The sequence below is a fragment of the Palaemon carinicauda genome, chromosome 15 (assembly GCF_036898095.1).
Source record: "Palaemon carinicauda isolate YSFRI2023 chromosome 15, ASM3689809v2, whole genome shotgun sequence".
Lineage (NCBI taxonomy): Eukaryota > Metazoa > Arthropoda > Malacostraca > Decapoda > Palaemonidae > Palaemon > Palaemon carinicauda.
This window is the reverse complement of record NC_090739.1, coordinates 1,043,754-1,070,374: the sequence shown is the minus strand read 5'-3', so window position 1 is coordinate 1,070,374 and position 26,621 is coordinate 1,043,754. Positions and strand designations below refer to the sequence as shown.

Sequence of the window (26,621 nt, the reverse complement as noted above, 5' to 3'; positions counted from 1 at the left end):
GAGAGAGAGAGAGAGAGAGAGACGTGTACTGCATAGTCGTATTGTGAACATAGCATCAATATTACATCTGCACAAATCCTCCAGTCCAAAAACTTCCCACGAGAGAGAGAGAGAGAGAGAGAGAGAGAGAGAGAGAGAGAGAGAGAGAGACGTGTACTGCATAGTCGTATTGTGAACATAGCATCAATATTACATCTGTACCAATCTTCGAGTTCAAAAACTTCCCACTTCCGTCTTCCCACGAGAGAGAGAGAGAGAGAGAGAGAGAGAGAGAGAGAGAGAGAGAGAGAGAGAGAGAGAGAGAGAGGTGTACTGCATAGTCGTATTGTGAACATAGCATCAATATTACATCTGCACAAATCCTCAAGTTCAAAAACGTCCTACTTCCGTCTTCCCACGAGAGAGAGAGAGAGAGAGAGAGAGAGAGAGAGAGAGAGAGAGAGAGAGAGAGAGAGAGAGAGAGAGGTGTACTGCATAGTCGTATTGTGAACATAGCATCAATATTACATCTGCACAAATCCTCCAGTTCAAAAACTTCCCACGAGAGAGAGAGAGAGAGAGAGAGAGAGAGAGAGAGAGAGAGAGAGAGAGAGACGTGTACTGCATAGTCGTATTGTGAACATGGCATCAATATTACATCTGCACAAATCTTCCAGTTCAAAAACTTCCTACTTCCGTCTTCCCACGAGAGAGAGAGAGAGAGAGAGAGAGAGAGAGAGAGAGAGAGAGAGAGAGAGAGAGAGAGAGAGAGAATTTCTTTAAAGAGCAGATGGGCAGCCGCTCCTTTCAAATGTCACAGTGTGTATGAACCGGTTTCATTCGCACCTGTTTCAGTAGGGCGTTCTGGAGTGCTAGTCGAATACAGAACTGGCTCCTATTCTTTTTTTCCTTTTTTTTTGTCTCCCTTTGTCACGGTTACAGTGATCTTGTTACCCGGACGCATAGGGCACAACGGTTATAGTGTTACAAAGGGGAACCTTTCCCCCTTACACGCTATTATTATTATTATTATTATTATTATTATTATTATTATTATTATTATTATTATTATTACAAGCTAAGCTATGAATCTGGAAACAAATCAAAACATTTATTATTATCATCATCATCATCATCATCATCATCATTATTATTATTATTATTATTATTATTATTATTATTATTATTATTATTATAACTTGCTAAGCTACAAACCTAGTTGGAAAAGCAAAATGTTATAACTCCAAAAGGGCTCCACCAGGGAAAAATAGCCCAGTGAGGAGAGGAAATCAGGAAATAAACTACATTAGTTTAAGAATAATAACAACATTAAAATAAATCTTTCACATGTAAACTATTAAAACTTTAAAATAACAAGAGGAAGAGAAATAGGATAGTATAGAGTGCCCGAGTGTACCCTCAAGCAAGAGAAACTTACTCCAAGTCAGTGGATGATCAAGGTACAGAGGCTATGTCACTACCCAACACTAGAGAACAATGGTTTGATTTTAGATAGCATCGGACAAAATCCCACGTCCTAGACCTTTAGGCCTAAATGTGGTACAGAGGTCAAATCGTGTTAATAAATATAAAAACTCGTTCAGAAAATAAGTATTTTGTATGAAAACTTCTAAATGACGTAAGGCTGATATAAGTCTCGTTTTATAGTTTATTTATGAAAGATCTGTTTCAATGTTGTTACTGTTTTTAAAATACTTTGTTATAATTGTTTATTACTCCTCTTTTAGTTTATTCATTTCCTTGGTCTTTCTTCACTGGGCTACTTTCCCTGTTGCCTGTTGGATCCCTTGGGCTTGTGGCATCCTGCTTTTCTAACTAGGTTTGTAGCTTAGCTAGTAGTAGTAGTAGTAGTAGTAGTAGTAATGATAATAATAATAATAATAATAATAATAATAATAATAATAATAATAATAATAATATGACAAACTTCAAAAGATAAAACTTCAGACGAATGTTTTTATGTTGAACTGGCTGACATGAGTCTCTTTTTATAGTTTATATATGAAAGATCTATTTTAAGGTTGTTACTGTTCTTAAAATACTTCATTTTAATTGTTTATTACTTCTCGTGTTTTGTTTACTTATTTCCTTTCCTTACTGGGATATTTTTTCATGTTGGAGTTCTTGAGCTTATAGCTTCCTGCTTTCCAACTAGGGTTGTAGCATAACTAATAATAATAATAATAATAATAATAATAATAATAATAATAATAATAATAATAATAAATACTTAAATACTACTGCTTCTGGTAGTATTGTAGTTGCTACCATGCCTAACATGAGTCCAATTTAAATATCCCAATGTTCTAAGATCATTGTGAAATTTATTACCTAACCTCAATATAAAATTAAATCAATATTAATCTACTTATTCCTATCGAAACAATATCAAAACGCATATAACAAAAGCAGTTCTCTCATATATATTTTTACTCCATATACGAAAACATAATTCGAAAAATGAGAAAAATATAAACTCTCAAAGGATATGACTAAAGCGTTCAATTTAAAAACATATAACAAAAGCAGTTCTCTCATATATATTTTTACTCCATATACGAAAACGTAATTTGAAAAAAAAATGACAAAAATATGAAGTACTCTCAAATGATATGACTATGGCGTTCAATTTAAAAACATATAACAAAAGCAGTTCTCTCATATATATATTTTTATTCCATATACGAAAGCGTAATTAGAAAAAATGACAAAAATATAAACTCTTAAAGGATATGACTATGGCGTTCAATTTAAAAACATATAACAAAAGCAGTTCTCTCATATATATTTTTATTCCATATACGAAAGCGTAATTAGAAAAAATGAGAAAAATATAAACTCTTAAAGGATATGACTATGGCGTTCAATTTAAAAACATGTAACAAAAGCAGTTCTCTCATATATATTCTTACTCCATATAAAAACGTAATTCGAAAAAAATGACAAAAATATGTGGTATGACTAAGGCGTTCAATTTAAATCGCATCGAGGGCTATTGACTGGCCCAACACGTAGCATTGAACCTGAGGTTAATACACCCAGGTGTTGGTCGTGCGTTAATATTCAGGACGGGAATCATCATTTTGCTAGTGGTGAGAAATGGTATAATACTGTTTATAACTCTTTTGAAGTCAGAAATACGTCTAAAAGGACGATGTGAGAGAGAGAGAGAGAGAGAGAGAGAGAGAGAGAGAGAGAGAGAGAGATTTTACAATGTTGCCATTATTCACGGTTCTTGTACATATCAGCTGTAGGCATCCGTTTCCGTCTAGACTAATGTGAGAGAGAGAGAGAGAGAGAGAGAGAGAGAGAGAATTTTACAATGTTACCATTATTTGCGGTTCCTGCACTAGCAGTAGGCCTCCGTTTCTGTCTAAAGGGTAATAAGAGAGAGAGAGAGAGAGAGAGAGAGAGAGAGAGAGAGAGAGAGAGAGAGAGATTTTACAATGTTGCCATTATTCACGGTTCTTGCACATATCAGCTGTAGGCATCCGTTTCCGTCTAAAGACTAATGTGTGTGTGTGTATGTGCGTATGTGTGTTTGAGAGAGAGAGAGAGAGAGAGAGAGAGAGAGAGAGAGAGAGAGAGAGAGAGAGAGATAGTGCTGCCATTATTTATTGTTTCCACACATAACTGTAGGCCTACATTTCCGTCTAAAGATTAGTAAATTTTTTTACCAATTTATATTTTTACTGAAAATATGAATGAAAAAAACGAAACAATTGTGGACATTGAATAACACAAATCTAGATGTAGATATTACCTAAGTCTATAGAATAACTTACTCTATAGATATTATTATTATTATTATTATTATTAAGCTACAACCCTAGTTGGAAAAGCAGGATGCTATAAGGCCAGGGGTCCCAACAGGGAAAATAGCCCAGTGAGGAAAGGAAACAGGGGAAATAAAACATTTTAAGAGCAATAACAACATTAGAATAAATATTTCCTAAATAAACTATAAATACTTTAACAAAACAAGAGGATCCATTATTATTATTATTAGTATTATTATTATTATTATTATTATTATCAGTATTATTATATCATTATTATTGATTGCTAAGATACAACCTAGTTGGAAAAGCAGGATGCTATAAGCCCGGGGGTTCCAACAGGGAAAATACCCCAGTGAGGAAAGGAAACAATGAAAAATAAAATATTTTAAGAGTAACATCATTAAAATAAATATCTCCAATATATACTATAAAAACTTTAATAAAACAGGAGGAAGCGAAATATGATAGAATAGTGTGCCCGAGTGTACCCTAAAGCAAGAGAACTCTAACCCAAGACAGTGGAAGACCATATTGAACACTTGAGCATTATCCTTCCAAAAAAAAAGTTATCCAAATCATCAGGAACTTGTTTATTTGTGGTATTAGCATAGGCCTATTAATTCTTATTCGATATAACCATTTGCATATTCCTAAAATCCATTAATAATAGTGAGATTTTTCAGCTTTTTTATACAGGATCACTAAAATTACTGGGAGATCTTTGCTCAGTTAATAATAATAATAATAATGATGATAATAATAATAATAATAGTAATAATAATAATAATAATAACAATAATAATAATATTAATAATAATAATAATAATAATAATAATAATAATAATAATATTAATAATAATAATGATGATAATAATAATGATAATAATAATAGTAATAATAACGATAGTAATAATAGTAATGATAATGATAATGATAATAATAATAATAATAATAACAACAATAATAATAATAATAATAATAATATTAATAATAATAATGATGATAATAATAAAAATAATAATAATAATAATGAAAATAATAATAAAAATAATGATAATAATAATAACAATAATAACAATAATAAGAAGTGTTTTAATTCTTTTATTCTACCTTGTTTTGAGTATTGTTCTCCTGTCTGGTCTTCAGCTGCTGATTCTCATCTTAATTTGTTGGACAGAAACTTACGGTCTATTAAATTTCTTATTCCTGATCTAGATATTAATCTCTGGCACCGTCGATCAATTAGTTCATTATGCATGTTGCATAAGATTTTTCATAACTCTGACCATCCTTTACATTCAGATCTCCCTGGACAATTCTATCCTGTTCGTAATACTAGGCAGGCAGTTAATTCTAATAGCCAGGCCTTCTCCATCATAAGACTCAATACTACGCAGTACTCTAGAAGTTTTATTCCAGCTGTTACCAAGTTGTGGAATGATCTTCCTAATCGGGTTGTTGAATCAGTAGAACTTCAAAAGTTCAAAGTTGGAGCAAATGCTTTTTTGTTGACCAGACGGACATGAGTCTTTTTATAGTTTATATATGACATTTTTGTTGTTGACGTTGTTAATAGTTTATATATGATATATCTCTTTTGACATTACTTTTTTTTAGAATGATTTATTGTTAATTTGTTCTCTTCATTTATTTATTTCCTTATTTCCTTTCCTCACTGGGCTATTTTTCCCTGTTGGAGCCCCTGGGCTTATAGCATCTTGCTTTTCCAATTAGGGTTGTAGCTTGGATAGTAATAATAATAATAATAATAATAATAATAATAATAATAATAATTAATAACAACAACAACAACAACAGTAATAATAATAATAATAATAATAATAATAATAATTTTTCTCTTCCTTTCTTATTAAGATGGTCTTCTAAGGTTATATTTTTATGCAATTATACATTTAAATTGTTACATAGCAGCGTTTTCTACACAGGCATACAGTCTAATTAACAATATTTAAAGATTTTCCACACTTTAATTCCATTTTAGTTTTAAAAGCATAATGTTATGCTAAAAAGAATAACCATTTACTCTCAATGTTTCTCAGAGCATTCTTGTCGAGTCGTTTGATAGAACTACGCCAAATAGTCTCACTCCCATTTACAATTTCAAATCTTCCCTTTTCAAGCTGGAACTTATCTTCCATTTTATCTTCCTGTCCTAAACAATGGCACGTCTTCCTTTCTGTTTGAAGTAATGCGAATAACTGTTCTCTTATCTCTTTATCTTAATTCCATTTTCCTATTCACCACGCTGTTATGCAGTCCTTAGTACTATACTAATTTTTTTTTAATGAGGCGCATTTTTACCGACTTGCAGGGGTACCCTTTTAGCTCGGAAAAGTTTCCTGCAATCTGATTGGTTAGAATTATCTTGTCCAACCAATCAGCGATCAGGAAACTTTTCCGAGCTAAAAGGGCACCGCTGCGATTTCGTGCAAATCTGCCTCACTAAAAAGAATTGACTATAGCTCTTGGCATACTGAAATCCCTTTGAAAACTAATACAAATTTATGTGATCTGTAATATCGTAGTTATCCCTAGATCGCGAGATAATGTGAAGGATAATATGGAGAGAAGAGGTTAGCTCGCAAGAGGATGAATTTGTTAGAAGGCAGTGAATAGGGATTCTTCAGCTATGGTAAGCAGTTCTTCTAGGAGAACACCACTCCAAAATCAAACCATTGTTCTCTAGTCTTGGATAGTGCCATAGCCTCTGTACCATGGTCTTCCACTGTCTTGGGTTAGAGTTCTCTTGCTTGAGGGTACACTCAGGCTCACTATTCTATCTTATTTCTCTTCTTGTTTTGTTAAAGTTTTATAGTTTATATAGGAGATATTTATTTTAATATTTCTGTTCTTAAAATATCTTATTTTTCCTTGTTTCCTTCCCTCACTGAGCTATTTTCCCTGTTGGAGCCATTGGGATTATAACATCTGCTTTTCCAAGTAGGGTTGTAGCTTAGGAAGTAATAATAAAGTTTTATAGTTTATATAGGAGATATTTATTTTAATATTTCTGTTCTTCAAATATCTTATTTTTCCTTGTTTCCTTTCCTCACTGAGCTATTTTCCCTGTTGGAGCCCCTGGCCTTATAACATCCTGCTTTTCCAACTAGGGTTGTAGCTTAGGAAGTAGTAGTAGTAATAATAATAATAATAATAATAACAATAATAATAATAATAATAATAATAATAATAACAATAAAAATAATAATAATAATAATAATAATAATAATAATAATAATAATAATAATAATAATAATAATAACAGGCAACCAACTCTTTAATGTAGGGATCACGATGTGAAAAAGTTCTCCTTACACATGAATGTATCAAAATTCAACACATTGCCAGTGAATACTTTTGAACATAAGAGTTAAACTAAGAACAGGAAAGTGAAGAACTGGTTTGGAGAAGATCCTATGTTTCATACCTGTATCTGATTCACGAGTTGTTTAAGGTTTAACGGTCGCTCATGAATGTCAAAGGTTAGGGACAGTCACATTGCCTTATCAAGCAGGACAATGTCCTAGACACTGACCATATATACGGGACTGTGACATTACCTTATCAAGCAGGACAATGTCCTAGACACTGACCATATATACGGGACTGTGACATTACCTTATCAAGCAGGATAATGTCCTAGACACTGACCATATTTACGGGACTGTGACATTGCCTTATCAAGCAGGACAATGTCCTAGACACTGACCATATTTACGGGACTGTGACATTACCTTATCAAGCAGGACAATGTCCTAGACACTGACCATATATACGGGACTGTGACATTACCTTATCAAGCAGGACAATGTCCTAGACACTGACCATATATACGGGACTGTGACATTACCTTATCAAGCAGGACAATGTCCTAGACACTGACCATGTATACATATGATCAGGGCCCAAACCCACTCTCCACGCAAGCTATCACCGAGGAGGGCCAGGCAATGGCTGCTGATGACTCAGCAGAGAGACCTATAGGCTCCCTATCGCCCCCCCCCCCCCCCCAAATCCTTAGCTCACAAGGCTGTTGAGGTTGCAGCGTCCAAATTAACTAACGGGTTTGAGCGGGCCTCGAACCCCAGTCTAGCGTTCACCAGTACTGGACGTTACCACATCGGCCACCACGACCCGAAAGCTGTAACTAATGACTGAATTAAACATTTTTTTTTTTACTTTTATTTTATGTAAAGGTTAGCTTTGCTAAGCTCCGAAGAGAGGATAGGGTTGGAAAATTGGTTCATGAGCCTATGGATAAGGGCAGAATTAACCCCTCAAAAGAGAATAGAAACGGATAAACGTAAACAAAAAAATGGAGTGAATTCTACAGCCCAATAGCAGAAGGTATTTGCTTCAAATACCACATTATATTAAAAGAATTGAGTAAGTGATCTCCCTGGGTGACTGACCGATTTTAAACATAGAGCCCAAACAACGGCCGGAAAAGGTTGTGGATGTGTGTGTGTGTGTGTGTGTGTGTGTGAGAGAGAGAGAGAGCAGAGAGAGAGAGAGAGAGAGATTGTATTAAACGAGTCTAAGTGATTAAGAAAAATCTTTATAGTCCGAACCTAGCAGACAATGGCAGGATGTTCGTGCAATAACTAAAAAGAGTAATCAAAGAACAAATGAAACAATACACGCAATAAAAAAATAATTACGTCATTGTTTGTGAATAACTTACAGTTGAAAACAAACATTTTACGTGACACCATTCTGAACAATTGTAAACATAAAATTCCAAGGTTATTTCAGTGCCAAGGCCAAGCGGAGAGAGAGAGAGAGAGAGAGAGAGAGAGAGAGAGAGAGTACTTGGCTGACTCATTACGTCATAATGTACACCACCATATAAAACCGGGAGGACCTCAGTGAGGTTAACCTTAACTCATCTGCATAAAACCTCTCTCTCTCTCTCTCTCTCTCTCTCTCTCTCTCTCTCTCTATGTCAGGATGCCAGAAGACTTCCAATCTCTCTCTCTCTCTCTCTCTCTCTCATGTCAGGATGCCAGAAGACTTCCAATCTCTCTCTCTCTCTCTCTCTCTCTCTCTCTCTCTCCTAACTACAGGTAACTATTTCTTTGGATTTTTTAATATATCCCCACCCGTTATGTTCTTTCCTCTTCCAAAAGCGAACACATGGTTGTTGTGAGTCACGCTACACGAGAGAGAGAGAGAGAGAGAGAGAGAGAGAGAGAGAGTCTGAGTCTTTGCCAAGACACCTGGCTGATCATTTTTATCCCGGAAGTTTATATAGAAATTCCTCCCATTAGATTAACGTTAGTTATTATATGAGACACGTCATTGACGATTGGCGAGCTAAGAACAAATGCAGGTATAGACTGTCATAGAAAGACCATAAACAGACGCGAGTGAAAAGACACGTCTGAGTCCTTAAGACCATAAACAGACGCGAGTGAAAAGACACGTCTGAGGCCTTTGTCCGGCAGTGGATTAGTTAAGGCTGATGATATATATATATATATATATAACATATATATAAATTACATATATATATATATATATATGTATGTATATATATTCATCCTATGCCTATTGACGCAAAGGGTCTCATATATATATATATGAGACCCTTTGCGTCAATAGGCATAGGATGAATATATATATACACACACACACATATATATATATATATATATGTATGTATGTATGTATATATATATGTAATTTATATATATTTTACATATATATATATATATATATATATACATGGTCTTCGCACGCCTCAATACAGATTAGTTCAGCTGGGCTCCACAAGGCACTAGAAGAGTTGGAAGACCAGACCTACATGGCTAAGGACTATGAAGCGCTAAGTAGAAGATGATGAATGGAGAACTATTGAATTAGAAGTTCAAGATAGAGACGACTGGCGAAATGTAACCGAGGCCCTTTGCATCAATGGGGCGTAGGAGGAGATGATGATGATGATAATGATGATTTAGTATAGACTACAGCTCAATTTCCGTTATTTTCAATAACACTTCTCTCAGTTAAAATAACCAAGAGAGACTAAAAGATATTGATTGTGATAAACAGTTAAGTTATCCTCCTCCGAACACCTGTTAGACAGAAGTCACGTGACCGTGTCCGTTTCTTCTCCCACGGCACGCTCTATGACTCACTTTAATGTTGTTCTAAGAGCTGTTCCTCTCTTTAAATGATATCTAATTGAGCTATTAACTTCGTTAGAACAAACCCACGCCTCTCTCTCTCTCTCTCTCTCTCTCTCTCGGGTGGATTAACAATGGCTACATGCTTAAATTTTTAATGATTTCTTATTTAGACGTACTAACTCTCTCTCTCTCTCTCTCTCTCTCTCTCTCATGGATTGACAAAGGCTACATACTTGAATTTTTAATTTTTAGACGTACTAATTCTCTCTCTCTCTCTCTCTCTCTCTCTCTCTCTCTCTCTCGGGTGGATTAACAATGGCTACATGCTTAAATTTTTAATGATTTCTTGTTTAGACGAACTAATTCTCTCTCTCTCTCTCTCTCTCTCTCTCTCCAAAGCTACATGCTTAAGTTGTTTTATTGCTTTTTTTTGTTTACGCTCTCTCTCTCTCTCTCTCTCTCTCTCTCTCGGGTGGATTAACAATGGCTACATGCTTAATTTTTAATGATTTCTTGTTTAGACGTACTAATTCTCTCTCTCTCTCTCTCTCTCTCTCTCTCTCTCTCCAAAGCTACATGCTTAAGTTATTTTGTTGCTTTTTTTTGTTTACGCTCTCTCTCTCTCTCTCTCTCTATCTCTCTCTCTCTCTCTCTCTCTCTCTCCAAAGCTGCATGCTTAAGTTACCTCATTGCTTTTTTGTTTACTCTCTCTCTCTCTCTCTCTCTCTCTCTCTCTCTCTCTCTCTCTCTCTCTCTCTCCGGTGGATTAACAAAGGCTGCATGCTTAAATTTTTCTTCTTTTTTTTTGTTTAGACGTACGAATTATCTCTCTCTCTCTCTCTCTCTCTCTCTCTCTCTCTCTCTCTCTCTCTCTCTCTCTCTCTCTCTCTCAGGCGGATAGACCATGGCTACATGTTTAAATTTTTTATTATAATTTATTCGAACGTACTAACTTCAAAACTCGTCACGAAAATACAACACAGGACGTGTTTAAAAACTATTATTATTATTATCATTATTATTATTACTACTACTACTACTAGCTAAGTTACAACCCTAGTTGGAAAAGCAGGATGCTATAAGCCTAGGGACTCCAACAGGGACAGTAGCCCAGTGAGGAAAGGAGACAATGAAACCAGTATATCAGTTTGCTATTATGTGAAATTATTTTTCTTTAGCAGCTAAATACCCAGTAAGAAATGCCCTAATTAGACAGAAAATGCAAGAGATATGGCGAACAGAGACGCAACCTCTTCAAGCAACGGTCAAAATTACGCCAAAGCAACAGCTACCAGGTCAGGGAGTTATGAGACTAGTGGAAATATCCTTCTAAACAATCAAACAATATACAAAGATACACAAGAATTGTGCCAATAATAAATATAGCAATAAAACCATTTAACCCCTCAATAATAAACAGTTTTATCTCGGTTATAACCAAGTTGTGGAATGGTCTTCCTAGTCGGGTAGTTGAATCGGAAGAACTTCAAAATTTTAAACTTGCAGCAAATGATTTTATGTCAAAAAGGCTGACACATGTCTATTTTTATAGTTTACATATGAAACATCTGTTTTAATGTTGTTACTACCTTATCATAATTTTTTAATACTTTTCATATAGTTTATTTCCTTATTTCCTTTCCTTACTGGGCTATTTTTCCCAGTTGGACCCCTTAGGCTTATAGCACCCTGCTCTTTCCGACTAGGAATGTGGCTTAGCTGCTAATAATAATAATAATAATAATGAAATCTAGGGAGGAAGACATATCACAGAACAGAACTGCCTTTCCTCACTGGGCTATTTTTCCCTGTTGGAACCCTTAGGCTTATAGCATCCTGCTCTTTCCGCCAGGGGATGTGGCTTAGCTAATAATAATAATAATAATAATAATAATAATAATAATGATGATGATGAAAGCTAGGGAGGAGGCCATATCACAGAACAGAATTTCATATAGTTTATTTCCTTATTTCCTTTCCTCACTGGGCTATTTTTCCCAGTTGGAACCCTTAGGCTTATAGCATCCTGCTCTTTCCGACTAGGGATGTGGCTTAGCTAATAATAATAATAATAATAATGATGATGATGATGAAAGCTAGGGAGGAAGCCATATCACATAACAGAACTGCCTTTCCTCACTGGGCTATTTTTCCCTGTTGGAACCCTTAGGCGTATAGCATCCTGCTCTTTCCGACTAGGGATGGGGCTTAGCTAATAATAATAATAATAATAATAATAATGACGATGAAAGCTAGGGAGGAAGCCATATCACAGGACAGAACTGCCTTTCCTCACTGGGCTATTTTTCCCTGTTGGAACCCTTAGGCTTATAGCATCCTGCTCTTTCCGACTAGAGATGTGGCTTAGCTAATAATAATAATAATAATAATAATAATAATAATAATGAAAGCTAGGGAGGAAGCCATATCACAGAACAGAACTGCCTTTCCTCACTGGGCTATTTTTCCCTGTTGGAACCCTTAGGCTTATAGCATCCTGCTCTTTTCAACTAGGGATGTGGCTTAGCTAATAATAATAATAATAATAATAATAATAATAATAATAATAATGATGATGATGATGAAAGCTAGGGAGGAAGCCATATCACAGAACAGAACTGCCTTTCCTCACTGGGCTATTTTCCCTGTTGGAACCGTTAGGCTTATAGCATCCTCCTTTTTTCCGACTAGGGATGTAGCTTCGCTAATAATAATAATAATAATAATAATAATAATAATGATGATGAAAGCTAGGGAGGAAGCCATATCACGGGACAGAACTGCACGGAAGATCAAAACAAGCGTTTAGTGCAAGTCCTTCCTCATGCACTATGTAACCCCACATTTATTATGAAGATTATCTAGTGCACTTCTACCCGACAATGGACATCTTACTCTTCCACTTAAACAAGGTCGTGCCTAATCTAGACATCATTTACATAATCAGTTAGGTTACAATTAACATTTTTAAGAAAAAATGTTTACCAAGTGGCTAACGGAATTCTCAACTCTCTTGAAAATTTCCATCATTAGATCTGTCTTTGTAAGAGATTATTATTATCACTTGGTAGGCTACAATCCTAGTTGGAAAAGCAAGATGATATACAGTAAGCGCAATGACTCCTACAGGGAAAATAGCCCAGTGAGGAAAGAAAATAGGTTATAATTAACATTTTTTTTTTTTAGATTTACCAAGTGGCTAACGGATTGTCAACTGGCTCTTGAAAATTTCCATCATAAGATCTGTCTTTGTAAGAGATTATTATTACTTGGTAGGCTACAATCCTAGTTGGAAAAGCAAGATGATATACAGTAAGCACACTGGTTCCTACAGGGAAAATAGCCCAGTGAGGAAAGAAAATAGGTTATAATTAACATTTTTTTTTAAATTTACCAAGTGGCTAACGGAATTGTCAATTGTCTCTTGAAATTTTCCATCATAAGATCTGCGTCTTTGTAAGAGATTATTATTATTACTTGGTAGGCTACAATCCTAATTGGAAAAAGCAAGATGATATACTGTAAGCACAATGGCTCCTACAGGGAAAATAGCCCGGTGAGGAAAGAAAATAGGAAACTGATAGTGTGCCTGAGTGTACCCTCATACTAGAGAACTGTAAGACGAAGATAAGCTATCACTATTATCTTCAAATTTCATAAGCATTCTTAAACAATGGCTCCTACGGGGAAAATAGCCCAGTGAGGAAAGAAAATAAGGAAACAGTGTGCCAGAGTGTACTCTCAAACTAGAGAACTGTAAGACGAAGATATGCTATCACTATTATCTTCAAATTTCATAAGCATTCTTATCAAATAACCGATAATATATCATAGCTCTTTGACCTAGTTATAAATAAGGTTAAACATTTGTAAAATAATTCAAATTTGTTACATTCGATATCGTTGTAAGCCTACAAATCATACATTGATTAATTTGATAAAGGATTTTTGAAGTCCCAATCGTATACTGCAGCTGTATTGATAAATGTAGGAAAAATCAATATTTTTATTCAATTTGAAAGATAACTTCAACAAATGCAGCCGTTTCTAGTCAACTGTAGGACAAGGGCCTCAAACATGTCCTTATTCACGTCTAGGATTTGGCCAGTTTTCATCACCACGCTCGTCACTGTGGATTGGTGATGGTGGGAGACTTTAGTAAACCAACCTAGTATGGGTGGTCCCTGACTAGTACAGCTTTGTTGATCATGATACACACCCTAATGTGACCCCACTTAATAAAAAAAGTTACATTAAATTGGTATATTCATTTTGTACGACAGAACCTAAAAAGTTTAGTTTTTAAGAAAACTAAAAATTCTTACTCATATTTTACACTTTTCGTTCTGTAATTTCGTTTTAGATTTGGCTATATTATTATTATTATTATTATTATTATTATTATTATTATTAAGCTACAACCCTTGTTGGAAAAGCAGGATGCTATAAGCCCAAGGGCTCCAACGGGGAAAATAGCCCAGTGAGGAAAGGAAACAAGGAAAAATAAAATATTTTTAAGACGAGTAACATTAAAATATCAAGCACAAAGGGAAACTATAAGCCCAGGGGTTCCAACAGGGAAAATAGCCCAGTGAGGAAAGGAAACAAGGAAAAATAAAACATTTTTAAGAAGAGTAACATTAAAATATCAAGCACAAAGGGAAACTTTCTCGACCTGGGCTCCAACGGTGAAAATAGCCCAATGAGAAAAGGAAACAAGGAAAAATAAAATATTTATAAGAAGAGTAACAACATTAAAATAGCAAGCAGAACAATTTGTAACCAAAACATTACATTAATCAACAAAATATTACGAACTTACCGAATTCCTTGAGTCAGTAGTCGACGTAAACTTAGGTCTTCCTCCTACAGCAGGTTGACTATATAAACTGCTTATTATGCAATGATTAAGGTTTGTACACAAGCACAGGATAACAGAGGATACCTCCAAAAACACTGACCGTCACAGTACTAAACACAATTATATACAGCTGGAGTTTTTGCGAGGGTCCAGTATAGTTGCCACATACTTCCAGAAGCGTAATTTTACTTAAATCATAACTTATTTTCCCTCGTTTATTTTCATATATGAAACTTATTTACCTTTATCCCTGTGCTTATAAAATATTCGGATTTACTTAGAACTATACAGATCATCAAGAGACTTAATATGGCTAAAACTAAAATTAGTTATCTAATTAGGCAACTGCTCTCCCTTTGGTTCCGTTTGGTAAGTCACTTGTAATATTTTAATTGATTGAATGATCTTGTAAGTGAAGTAACTTGGAATTTTAATTATAGTAGTAAATTATTTATAAGAGTAGAATGAATAATGATAAAAATTAGATGGAAGTTTCTGGCCAACCGGTAAATTAATTAGTATATCATTAGGCCTACTAGTTTCTCGAAAATTGGTAAAACATCGGTTTTTCACATTTTATTTCAACGAAGATAAAATTAATTATCTATTATTAGATAAAATTAATTATCTATTATTCTCCAGTTCAATCTTCCGTTATCATACAATCATTCTAATGTATTTAAACTTCATTGTTAAGTCTTTGGAGGGTGGATGATATGCGTAAATTTTAAACTTTGTCCATATTTTTCTTTTTTTTTTTTTTTTTACTTTCCCATAAACCCATTTTTTTACTTTCCCATAAACCCATTTTTTTACTTTCCCATAAACCCACCACCACAAGCAAGAAAGCCTATTCAAACATATTTTCCTTATCAGTAAGGCCTACTGGTATCAAAATCTTTTCAATCTTAATCAAAGTACAATCAAAGAAGATTTAAAATTATCACAACTGAAAATTCTACGAGTTATCCTAACTAGGCCTAATTACTCTCATTGGTATAATCTACATAAATGCTAATAAAACACAAATTATTTCTAATGAATAATGCTGAGGATAATATTACTTCTTACAAGACATGCTTTGCTGGTAACCAAACAATGGACAAGTTCTCGTATTCTTAAGAAGTTCCGGTAATAAACAGTCATGTTCCATATCTAGCCCAAGGTCTATAGAATACATTTAGACCTTAGTTTAACCATCTACTCAAACGAAGTTATTAATTAATCCTTTGATTTATCTACATATATTTAAATTATGAGTTTTCTTTTATCTAGCGGCTAGCCTATCTGGTTCAATTAGTAGAACGTCAATAGTTCAAACTTGCAGCAAATGTTTTTCATGTTGAACAGACTGAAATTCGTTTTTTTTATAGTTTATATATTAAATATCTATTTTAATGTTGTTAATGTTTTTAAAATATTCTATTTTAATTGTTCATTACTTCTTACATCGTTTACTTATTTCATTATTTCCTTTCCCTCACTGGACTATTTTTCCTTGTTGGAGCCCTTGGGCTTATAGCATCTAGCTTTTCCAACTACAGTAGGGTTGTAGCTTAGCTACTACTACTACTACTACAACAACTACTACTACTACTACTACTAATAATAATAATAATAATAATAAACATTTTAGTCTTTAATATATTCCTATTGATGATCGTAATATAGATAGACCTATAGGCTTCCCCCAAAACACCCCATCCCTAGCTCACAAGACTGGCAAAGTTGCAGCCGCTATAAGAAAATATTTTTGAGTTGTCTCGAAACCCTGTCCAACAGATTGCTAGGCAGGGACGTTTCCAATGAGCTACCACAAGTTCCCCAACCATAGATTCATTCAGATTTTCTTACTTTCCTCTTGATAAGGGTAGAAGAGACTCTTTAGCTAAGGTATGCAGCTCTTCTAGAAGGACAGTACAAAATCAAACCATTGTTCCCTTGTCTTGGATAGCGCCATAGCCTCTGTACTATGGTCTTTCGCTGTCTTGGGGTAGAGTTCTCTTGCTTGAGGGTACACCCAGGCACAGTATTCCATCTTACTTCTTTTCCTTTTGTTTTTTTCTTTAAGTTTTTAAAGTTTATATATATGAAATATTTATCTTAATATTGTTGCTGTTCTGAAAATATTTTAATTGATTACTGTTCTTGTAGTTTCTTTATTTCCTTTCCTCACTGGGCTATTTTCCCTGTTGGAGCCCTCGGGCTTATAGCATTCTGCTTTTTCAACTAGGGTTGTAGCTAAGCAAGTAATAATAATAATAATAATAATAATAATAATGGTTTCTAAGATACATTTTTTTATAGGATATGATTATTTTCATCTTGACTTGTGGCCCTGAACACTAACAGGATGTGGAAATAAAACAGACTTTGATACAAAAATCCATTTATTTCGAGTCGTTTACATTGCAGCAAATTAGGACGATTTACTTATATCTTTGGCTGGTCAAACCTCCAGGTCGACTAGGGGAGTGAGATTTATTGGAATGATATAATGATATTATTATCGGTAAAAATTTAGGTTTTGAGAAGTAGGTCTAGGCTTCCACGTCATATAGACAGAGGACGTTAAAACGAAGAGATGGGTGATTAGTAGATTCAAATGTATGCTATTGTAAGGTTTGTCTATCGTGTGTATATATATATAAAGAGTATATATATATATATATATATATATATATATATATACATACAGTATATATATATATATATATATATATATATATATATATATATATTGTATACATATATATATATATATATATATATTTATATATGTATATATTTATATATATATGTGTATGTGTATATATATATATATATATATATATATATAGAGAGAGAGAGAGAGAGAGAGAGAGAGAGAGAGAGAGAGAGAGAGAGAGAGAGAGAGAGAGAGAGAGAGAGAGAGTTGTAGATTTAACTTGCAATGTGCAAGAAAAAAGAAAATGTATTATAGCTATCTTCATCAGCTCCCGGGACTTGGGGGCTTGGACTGAGAGTCATCTGTGTGTGTGTGTGTGTGTGTGTGTGTGTGTGTGTGTGTGTGTGTGTGTGTGTGTCCGGGGCTCTAGAAAACTCAAAATCAGGACTGTCGCTTGAGAATCCTTATAAAAAGAGGTTTTACAATCTCCTAATTTTCATTTTTTGGTTAATATTTAGACACATTGAGTGTGTACACTTCAACCGAATATGGAGAAAATATGTTACCTTCGGAAATATATGGCCTAACTATTGTGAATATATATGGCCTGACTATTGTGATTCTCTATTGGCTTCTAATGGCTGGGCTGTAGAATCTTAAACCATATCTTTTTCGACTAATTGAAATACTTTTAACTATTTTGGCATGTTAGACATTGATATACAGATGGAAGATTTAGTTTTATACAAACATATATGCTGTAGACCTGACTTAATAGCTATTTCGAACAAATGTGCATGAATTTGCATATCGTTGATGTTATTTTTAACATGAAATATAATCTTAAAATGTGTCTTGTGATCGATATCTTATATCAAACATGATTTGAATGATCAAACTATCAGTTTGGAGAAAAAATACGCAGAACATATCTCTCCACATCTCGTCTTGCTTAGCATATTCCAAATGACACGTAAAATATGCCATTTATAAACAGTAATCACAGCAAACGTAACAATTGCGCAAACATTGAATTCAACAGCAACGCATTTAACTCCCCAGGAAAGTATTAGAAAAATCCCTTGCTTAAAACGACTAATAATAACGATAGAACTAGAGGAACTACAGGCGTTGAGGCACCATTGAGTTGCTCTTCATCTTCATCTTCGAGATGGGAAGATTCTGCAAAGGCAGGTTCCACGTTAGACCATGTTCCGTTGTGTGGCAGAGGAACAATATCGAGCACAGTAGTTAAGACTTGGTACACGTCCACCAGATCGATAGGGTCAATTACCACACCTTGCTGGAAAGCTGCAAAATACATGGGAGAGATGTAAAATTATTATTATTATTTGCTAAGCTAAAACCCTAGTTGGAAAAGCAGGATGCTATAAGACCAAGGGCTCCAACAGGGAAAATACAGTGAGGAAAGGGAACAAGGAAAAATAAAACATTTTAAGAAGAGCAACAATATTAAAATAAATATCACTTTATAAACTATAAAAACTTTAACAAAACAAGAGGAAGAGATATAAGATATAAGATAGAACAGTATGCCCGAGTGTACCTTCAAGCAAGAGAACTCTAACCCAAGACAGTGGAAGACCATGGTACAAGGCTATGGCATTACCCAAGATTAAAGAGCTGCTTACCATACCTAAAGAGTCTCTTCTACCCTTACAAAGAGGAAAGTAGCCCCTGAACAATTACAGTGCAGTATGAATTGTTTGGTAATCTCAGTGTTGTCAGGTGTATGAGGACAGAGGAGAATATGTAAAGAATAGACCAGACTTTTCAGTGTGTGAGTGTATAGGCATAGGGAAAATGAACCGTAACCAAAGAGAAGTATCCAATGTAGTACTATCTAGCCTGTCAGAAGATCCCATAACTCTCTGGTGGTAGTATCTCAACAGGTGGCTGGTGCCCTGGCCAACCTACAGCCTACTATGCATATAAAGATATTAATGGTGCTCTGTGAGTACACACATCCCTGACAAAGTAAAGATTGAGAATTTCACTATTAATTTATTTCTAGTACAGGTAAAATAAGCTTAATTAGAATAATAAGAATAAACTAAGAAGTTTTGCACTTATCTATAAGGCGGTCGAGTGCCCGCAAACTTATTTTGCCGAGTGAGCAACCAGGAACCAGGACAATACAATACAATTCGTTGTTCGCAAGTCGAATGTTCGTAAGTTGAGGGCATTCTCTATAGAAAATTACTGTAATGATATTCTTCTCTGAACAATTGTCTTTAGATAATAAATGGATGAAAATTATTACTATTACTGTTATTATTATTACTTGCTAAGCTACAACTCTAGTTGGAAAAGTAGGATGCTATAAGCCTAGGGTCCCCAACAGGGACCTAAAACCTTAAGTTTTTCTAAATGTAAGTTCTGATTTCTTTTGCTGAAATACTGACCGTATTCTCATATTCCGAAATTATAGCAAAGGGAGCCTAAAACAAAATTATCATATCTTGAATTTGTTACTCACTAATATAAGCATATTTCCATTAATACCAATTATTCTGGAGTTCGAAATACTTAAGAAATACGTAACCTCTTTGGAAGCATCATTAATCATCTAGTAGCTGTATGTTATTAGAAAATGAAACAAGATCATTATTCTAGTGTAATACCCTACTCTTATAATACACAATAGCTATAAGAGAGATTACTCGAGTGCCATATGTGGATGAGATCATAGTGAGGGGTAAATGGAGATGGTTTGGACATGCTCTACGCACTCCCTAGGAGAGATTAGTTCACCAAACTTTCAACTGGGCTCCACAAGGCACTAGATGAGTTGGAAGACCCAGGCCTACATGGCTGAGGACTATGAAGCGTGAAGTAGGAGATGATGAATGGAGAAGTATTGATTTAAAATCTCAAGATAGAGAGATTAGTTCACCAAACTTTCAACTGGGCTCCACAAGGCACTAGAGGAGTTGGAAGACCCAGACTTATATGACTGAGAACCATGAAGCGTGAAATAGATGATCAATGAAGAAGTATTGATTTAAATGCTCAAGATAGAGACGACTGGCGAAATCTAACCGAGGCCGTCTGTGTCAATAGGCGTAGGAGGAGATGATGAGGATGATGATGATGACTTTATGTAACCATCCTACGTTACCTGGTCCTTTGGCGAAGAATATTCCCCGCATACTGGGCATCTGAGGACTCATCCCATGGGTAGCTCTGCCCTGTTCATTGCGTCTCGGTGGGACCTGCTTATCCGAGGCTGAGGGCATCAGGAGATATCCTGCGAGGAATGAATATTGTATTTAATTAGTCCTATAGTGATGTTAAATGATTTCATAAACAAACTTTAAAACAATACCTTCCTTTGTATTAAATAGTTTGACAGGTAAAAAGACATGATTTTGACAAACTATTCGCGATCGAACATTATATTTACCTTTTATATAATATTTGAAATTACACATTAATGGAAAGAATATATATATATATATATATATATATATATATATATATATATATATATATATATATATATATATATATGTGTGTGTGTGTGTGTGTGTGTGTATATATGTATAAATGGATATATACATATATATATAAATTTATGTATATATATATATATATATATATATATATATATATATATATATATATATATATATATATATATATATTAGACAGTAAATACAAATATATATATATATATATATATATATATATATATATATATGTATATATGTGTATATATATATATATATATATATATATATATATATATATATATATATATATATTAGACAGTAAATACAAATATATATATATGTATATATATAATATCATTATCATTATAGTTATTATTATTATCATTATTATTATTTTCATTATTATTATTATTATTATTATTATTATTATTATTATTATTATTGTTACTTGTTAAGCTACAACCCTAGTTGAAAAAGCAGGATGTTATGGAAAAGCAGAATTCCAGGGCAGGGAAAAATAGCCCAGTGAGGAAAAGAAAGAAATTAACCATAAGAGAAGTAACGAGCAATTAAAATAACAGTAACATTAAAACAATTTTTTCATACATAAACTATAAAAATCTAAATAAAACAGGAAGGGAAATAAGGTAGAATAGTGTACCCAGGTGTACCCTCAAGCAAAAGAACTCTACCCAAAAGATAGTGGAAGACTATGGTACAGAGGCTATGGCACTACCCAAGATTAGAGAACAATTGTTTGATTTTGGAATGTCCTTCTCGTAGAAGAGCTGCTAACGAGTCTTTTCTACCCTTACTGAGAGGCAAGTAGCCACTGATCATTTACAGTGCAGTAGTTAACCTTTCACTAAGAGGAAAGTAGCCACTGAACAATTACAGAGCAGTAGCGAACCCCTTGATCGAAGAAATATTTATTATCTCAATGCTGTCATGTGTATAAGGAGAGAGGAGAATCTGTAAAGAATACGCCAGACTATTCGGTGTATGTCTAGACAAAGAAAAAATGAGCCGTAACTAGAGAGAGGGATCCAATGTAGTACTGTCTGGCCAGTCAAAGGACCCCATAACTCTCTAGCGGTAATTCGGTAAAATTGAAGGATTTAAACTTACTTTTAAAGCAAGGATTAGCCTATCTAAATCTAAAACATTTATTATTATTATTATTATTATTATTATTATTATTATTATTACTAGTTGGAAAAACAGGATGCTATATTCTTGGGTAGTGCCATAGCCTCTGTACCATGATCATCCAGTATATTGGGTTAGAGTTCTCTTGTTGAGGGTACACTCGGGCACACTATTCTATCTAAGTTTTCTTACTCTTGTTTTGATGAAGTTTATTTAGTTTATATAGGAGATATTTATTTCAATGTTGTTACTCTTCTAAAAATATTTTATTTTTCCTTGTTTCCTTCCCTCACTGGATTATTTTTCCTGTTGGGACCCTGCTTCTCCAAGTAGGGTTGTAGCTTAGCAAGTAGTAGTAGTAGTAGAAGTAATAACAACAACAACATCAACAACAACAATAATAATAATAATAATAACAAATGGAAAATACAAAATTGAAACTAATTAACTTTCCAAGTAGGGTTGTAGCTTAGCAAGTAGTAGTAGTAGTAGTAGTAGTAACAACAACAACAACAACAACAACAACAACAACAATAATAATAATAATAATGATAATAATAATAATAATAACAAATGGAAAATACAAAATTGAAACTAATTAACTTTCCAAGTAGGGTTGTAGCTTAGCAAGTAGTAATAATAATAATAATAATAATAATAATAATAATAATAATAATAATAATAATAACAACAAATGGAAAATACAAAATTGAAACTAATCAATTTTCAATTATCATCTATTGCTTTATTATAATATTCACGATGAATTAATCCATCCAAACGAAAGAAAATTAATAAAAAAATATGAATAATTAAAAAGACTAACCATCATTAGCTACCAGAAGAATGTCAGGGACGTACTTAGCCCTTTTGAAGTGAAATTCCTCTGGTATGTCCGTCTTCTTGTATGCTGATACTCCCGGTATTCTTGAAACTTGGTTGTATACCTTTTAGAAAAAAAAATATAAAACATAAATGCTCAGAATGCTTACAATATATGTGATTACTTTTAATATACTGTATATATATATATATATATATATATATATATATATATATATATATGTATGTATATATATATATATATATATATATATATATATATATATATACAGTATATAGATATATATATATATATATATATATATATATATATATACACAGTATATATATATGTGTGTGTATATATACACACAGTATATATGTATATATACAGTATATAAATATATATATATATATATATATATATATATATATATATATATATATGTGTGTGTGTGTGTGTGTGTAAACTGTGCACAATATATAAATATACATATATATATACATATATATATATATATATATATATATATATATATATATATATATATATATATATATGTATATAGAAATTATGAAAACTGATACATTTATAATAAACCATAAAACTCTCTAAAATATTTACATATACTGTATATCGAAAAAGATATACGCCTATGGTGAAATTAAATGGATGGCATCTTCAGACACATGTTAGTGGACAACTAAATTATAAAAAAAAACAATAAAGGCAAGGTGTGCATCATGATATGATTTTTGTTAGGCAATACAAAAGCTAATGAATATAATGACAAGGAGTGAGTAACATGAAGTATAATAAGTCATTATCTGACCGAAGCAAAAGTGAAATGAAAATGTACGGGTCATTATGGTAGATACCGTATATTATTATTATTATTATTATTATTACTATCCAAGCTACAACCCTAGTTGGAAAAGCAAGATGCTATAAGCCCAGGGGCCCCAATAGGGAAAAATAGCCCAGTGAGGAAAGGAAATAAGGAAATAAATAAATGAAGAGAACAAATTAACTATAAATCATTCTAAAAAGGCAACAACGTCAAAACAGATATGTCATATATAAACTATTAACAACGTCAAAAACAAATATGTCATATATAAACTATAAAAAGACTCATGTCCGCCTGGTCAACAAAAAAGCAGTAGATAAGTATATAACTGAACTAGAGGGGCACTCAGTAGAAAGTAGACCTCCGCCACGACAGCTTATTTCTCGACCTTGACCTTTGACCATAACATGTATTAATTGGTATGGATTTTCGTACACTCAAATACGAACCAAGTTTGAAGTCTCTGTGACAATGATGCTCAAACCTATGGCTGATTACGTGAATTGGACATTTTGCTTGACCGTGACCTTGACCTGTGACCGTGACCTTCCAAAATTAAATCACACCCAGCTTTTTATATAACAGTTAATCCATACAAGTTTCATTACTCTACGATTGAAATTGTGGCCAGGAGGCTGTTCACAAACAAGCACACAATCACACAAACAGTGGGTAAAACATAACCTCCTTCCAACTTCGTTGGCGGAGGTAATAAGTATAGAAGTAGATGGGGGAAAACAGGATGAGAATTTGCTAACACACACATAGAGAGTAAAACATAACCTCCTTCCAACTTCGTTGGCGGAGGTAATAAGTATAGAAGTAGATGGGGGAAAAACAGGATGAGAATTTGCTAACACACACACATAGAGAGTAAAACATAACCTCCTTCCAACTTCGTTGGCGGAGGTAATAAGTATAGAAGTAGATGGGGGAAAACAGGATGAGAATTTGCTAACACACACACATAGAGAGTAAAACATAACCTCCTTCCAACTTCGTTGGCGGAGGTGATAAGTATAGAAGTAGATGGGGGAAAAACAGGATGAGAATTTGCTAACACACACACATAGAGAGTAAAACATAACCTCCTTCCAACTTCGTTGGCGGAGGTAATAAGTATAGAAGTAGATGGGGGAAAACAGGATGAGAATTTGCTAACACACACACAGAGAGTAAAACATAACCTCCTTCCAACTTCGTTGGCGGAGGTGATAAGTATAGAAGTAGATGGGGGAAAAACAGGATGAGAATTTGCTAACACACACACATAGAGAGTAAAACATAACCTCCTTCCAACTTCGTTGGCGGAGGTGATAAGTATAGAAGTAGATGGGGGAAAAACAGGATGAGAATTTGCTAACACACACAAATAGAGAGTACAACATAACCTCCTTCCAACTTCGTTGGCGGAGGTGATAAGTATAGAAGTAGATGGGGGAAAAACAGGATGAGAATTTGCTAACACACACACAAACAGGGAGTACAACATAACCTCCTTCCAACTTCGTTGGCAGAGGTAATAAGTATAGAAGTAGATGGGGGAAAAACAGGATGAGAATTTGTTAACACACACACAAACAGGGGGTATAACTTAACCTCGTTCCAACTTCGTTAGCACAGGTGATAAGTATAGAAGTAGATGGGGGAAAAACAGGATGAGAATTTGCTAACACACACACAAATAGAGAGTACAACATAACCTCCTTCCAACTTCGTTGGCGGAGGTAATAAGTATAGAAGTAGATGGGGGAAAAACAGGATGAGAATTTGTTAACACACACACAAACAGGGGGTATAACTTAACCTCGTTCCAACTTCGTTAGCACAGGTGATAAGTATAGAAGTAGATGGGGGAAAAACAGGATGAGAATTTGCTAACACACACACAAATAGGGAGTGCAACATAACCTCCTTCCAACTTCGTTAGCACAGGTAATAAGTATAGAAGTAAATGGGGGAAAAACAGGATGAGAATTTGCCAACACACACACAAACAGAGGGTACAACATAACCTCCTTCCAACTTCGTTGGCGGAGGTGATAAGTATAGAAGTAGATGGGGGAAAAACAGGATGAGAATTTGCTAACACACACACAAATAGGGAGTGCAACATAACCTCCTTCCAACTTCGTTAGCACAGGTAATAAGTATAGAAGTAAATGGGGGAAAAACAGGATGAGAATTTGCCAACACACACACAAACAGGGGGTACAGCATAACCTCCTTCCAACTTCGTTGGCGGAGGTGATAAGTATAGAAGTAGATGGGGGAAAAACAGGATGAGAATTTGCTAACACACACACAAACAGAGGGTACAACATAACCTCCTTCCAACTTCGTTGGCGGAGGTGATAAGTATAGAAGTAGATGGGGGAAAAACAGGATGAGAATTTGCTAACACACACACAAACAGAGGGTACAACATAACCTCCTTCCAACTTCGTTGGCGGAGGTGATAAGTATAGAAGTAGATGGGGGAAAAACAGGATGAGAATTTGCTAACACACACACAAATAGGGAGTGCAACATAACCTCCTTCCAACTTCGTTAGCACAGGTAATAAGTATGGAAGTAGATGGGGGGAAAAAACAGGATGAGAATTTGCCAACACACACACAAACAGGGGGTACAGCATAACCTCCTTCCAACTTCGTTGGCGGAGGTGATAAGTATAGAAGTAGATGGGGGAAAAACAGGATGAGAATTTGCTAACACACACACAAATAGGGAGTGCAACATAACCTCGTTCCAACTTCGTTAGCACAGGTAATAAGTATGGAAGTAGATGGGGGGAAAAAACAGGATGAGAATTTGCCAACACACACACAAACAGGGGGTACAGCATAACCTCCTTCCAACTTCGTTGGCGGAGGTGATA

The 26,621-nt window shown here is 34.2% G+C and overlaps 2 protein-coding genes across 2 annotated transcripts in view; both read right to left on the bottom strand.

Annotated features, from left to right (window-relative positions):
• LOC137654428 (glycerophosphocholine cholinephosphodiesterase ENPP6-like) overlaps positions 1–14,909 on the bottom strand; it is a 50,660-nt gene extending 35,751 nt beyond the window's left edge. The window contains exon 1 of the mRNA XM_068388032.1: positions 14,757–14,909. The gene's annotated coding sequence lies outside the window, so the exon portion shown is untranslated. The remainder of the gene's footprint in view (positions 1–14,756) is intronic.
• Positions 14,910–18,358: 3,449 nt separating this feature from the next.
• Positions 18,359–26,621, bottom strand: part of LOC137654426 (glycerophosphocholine cholinephosphodiesterase ENPP6-like) — a 43,273-nt gene continuing 35,010 nt past the window's right edge. The window contains exons 8-10 of the mRNA XM_068388027.1: positions 22,894–23,014; positions 20,585–20,713; positions 18,359–18,753 (exon numbers count right to left, since the gene is read on the bottom strand). Of these exons, the coding sequence (XP_068244128.1) occupies positions 18,512–18,753; positions 20,585–20,713; positions 22,894–23,014 (492 nt within the window). The 3' untranslated portion in view covers positions 18,359–18,511. The remainder of the gene's footprint in view (positions 18,754–20,584; positions 20,714–22,893; positions 23,015–26,621) is intronic.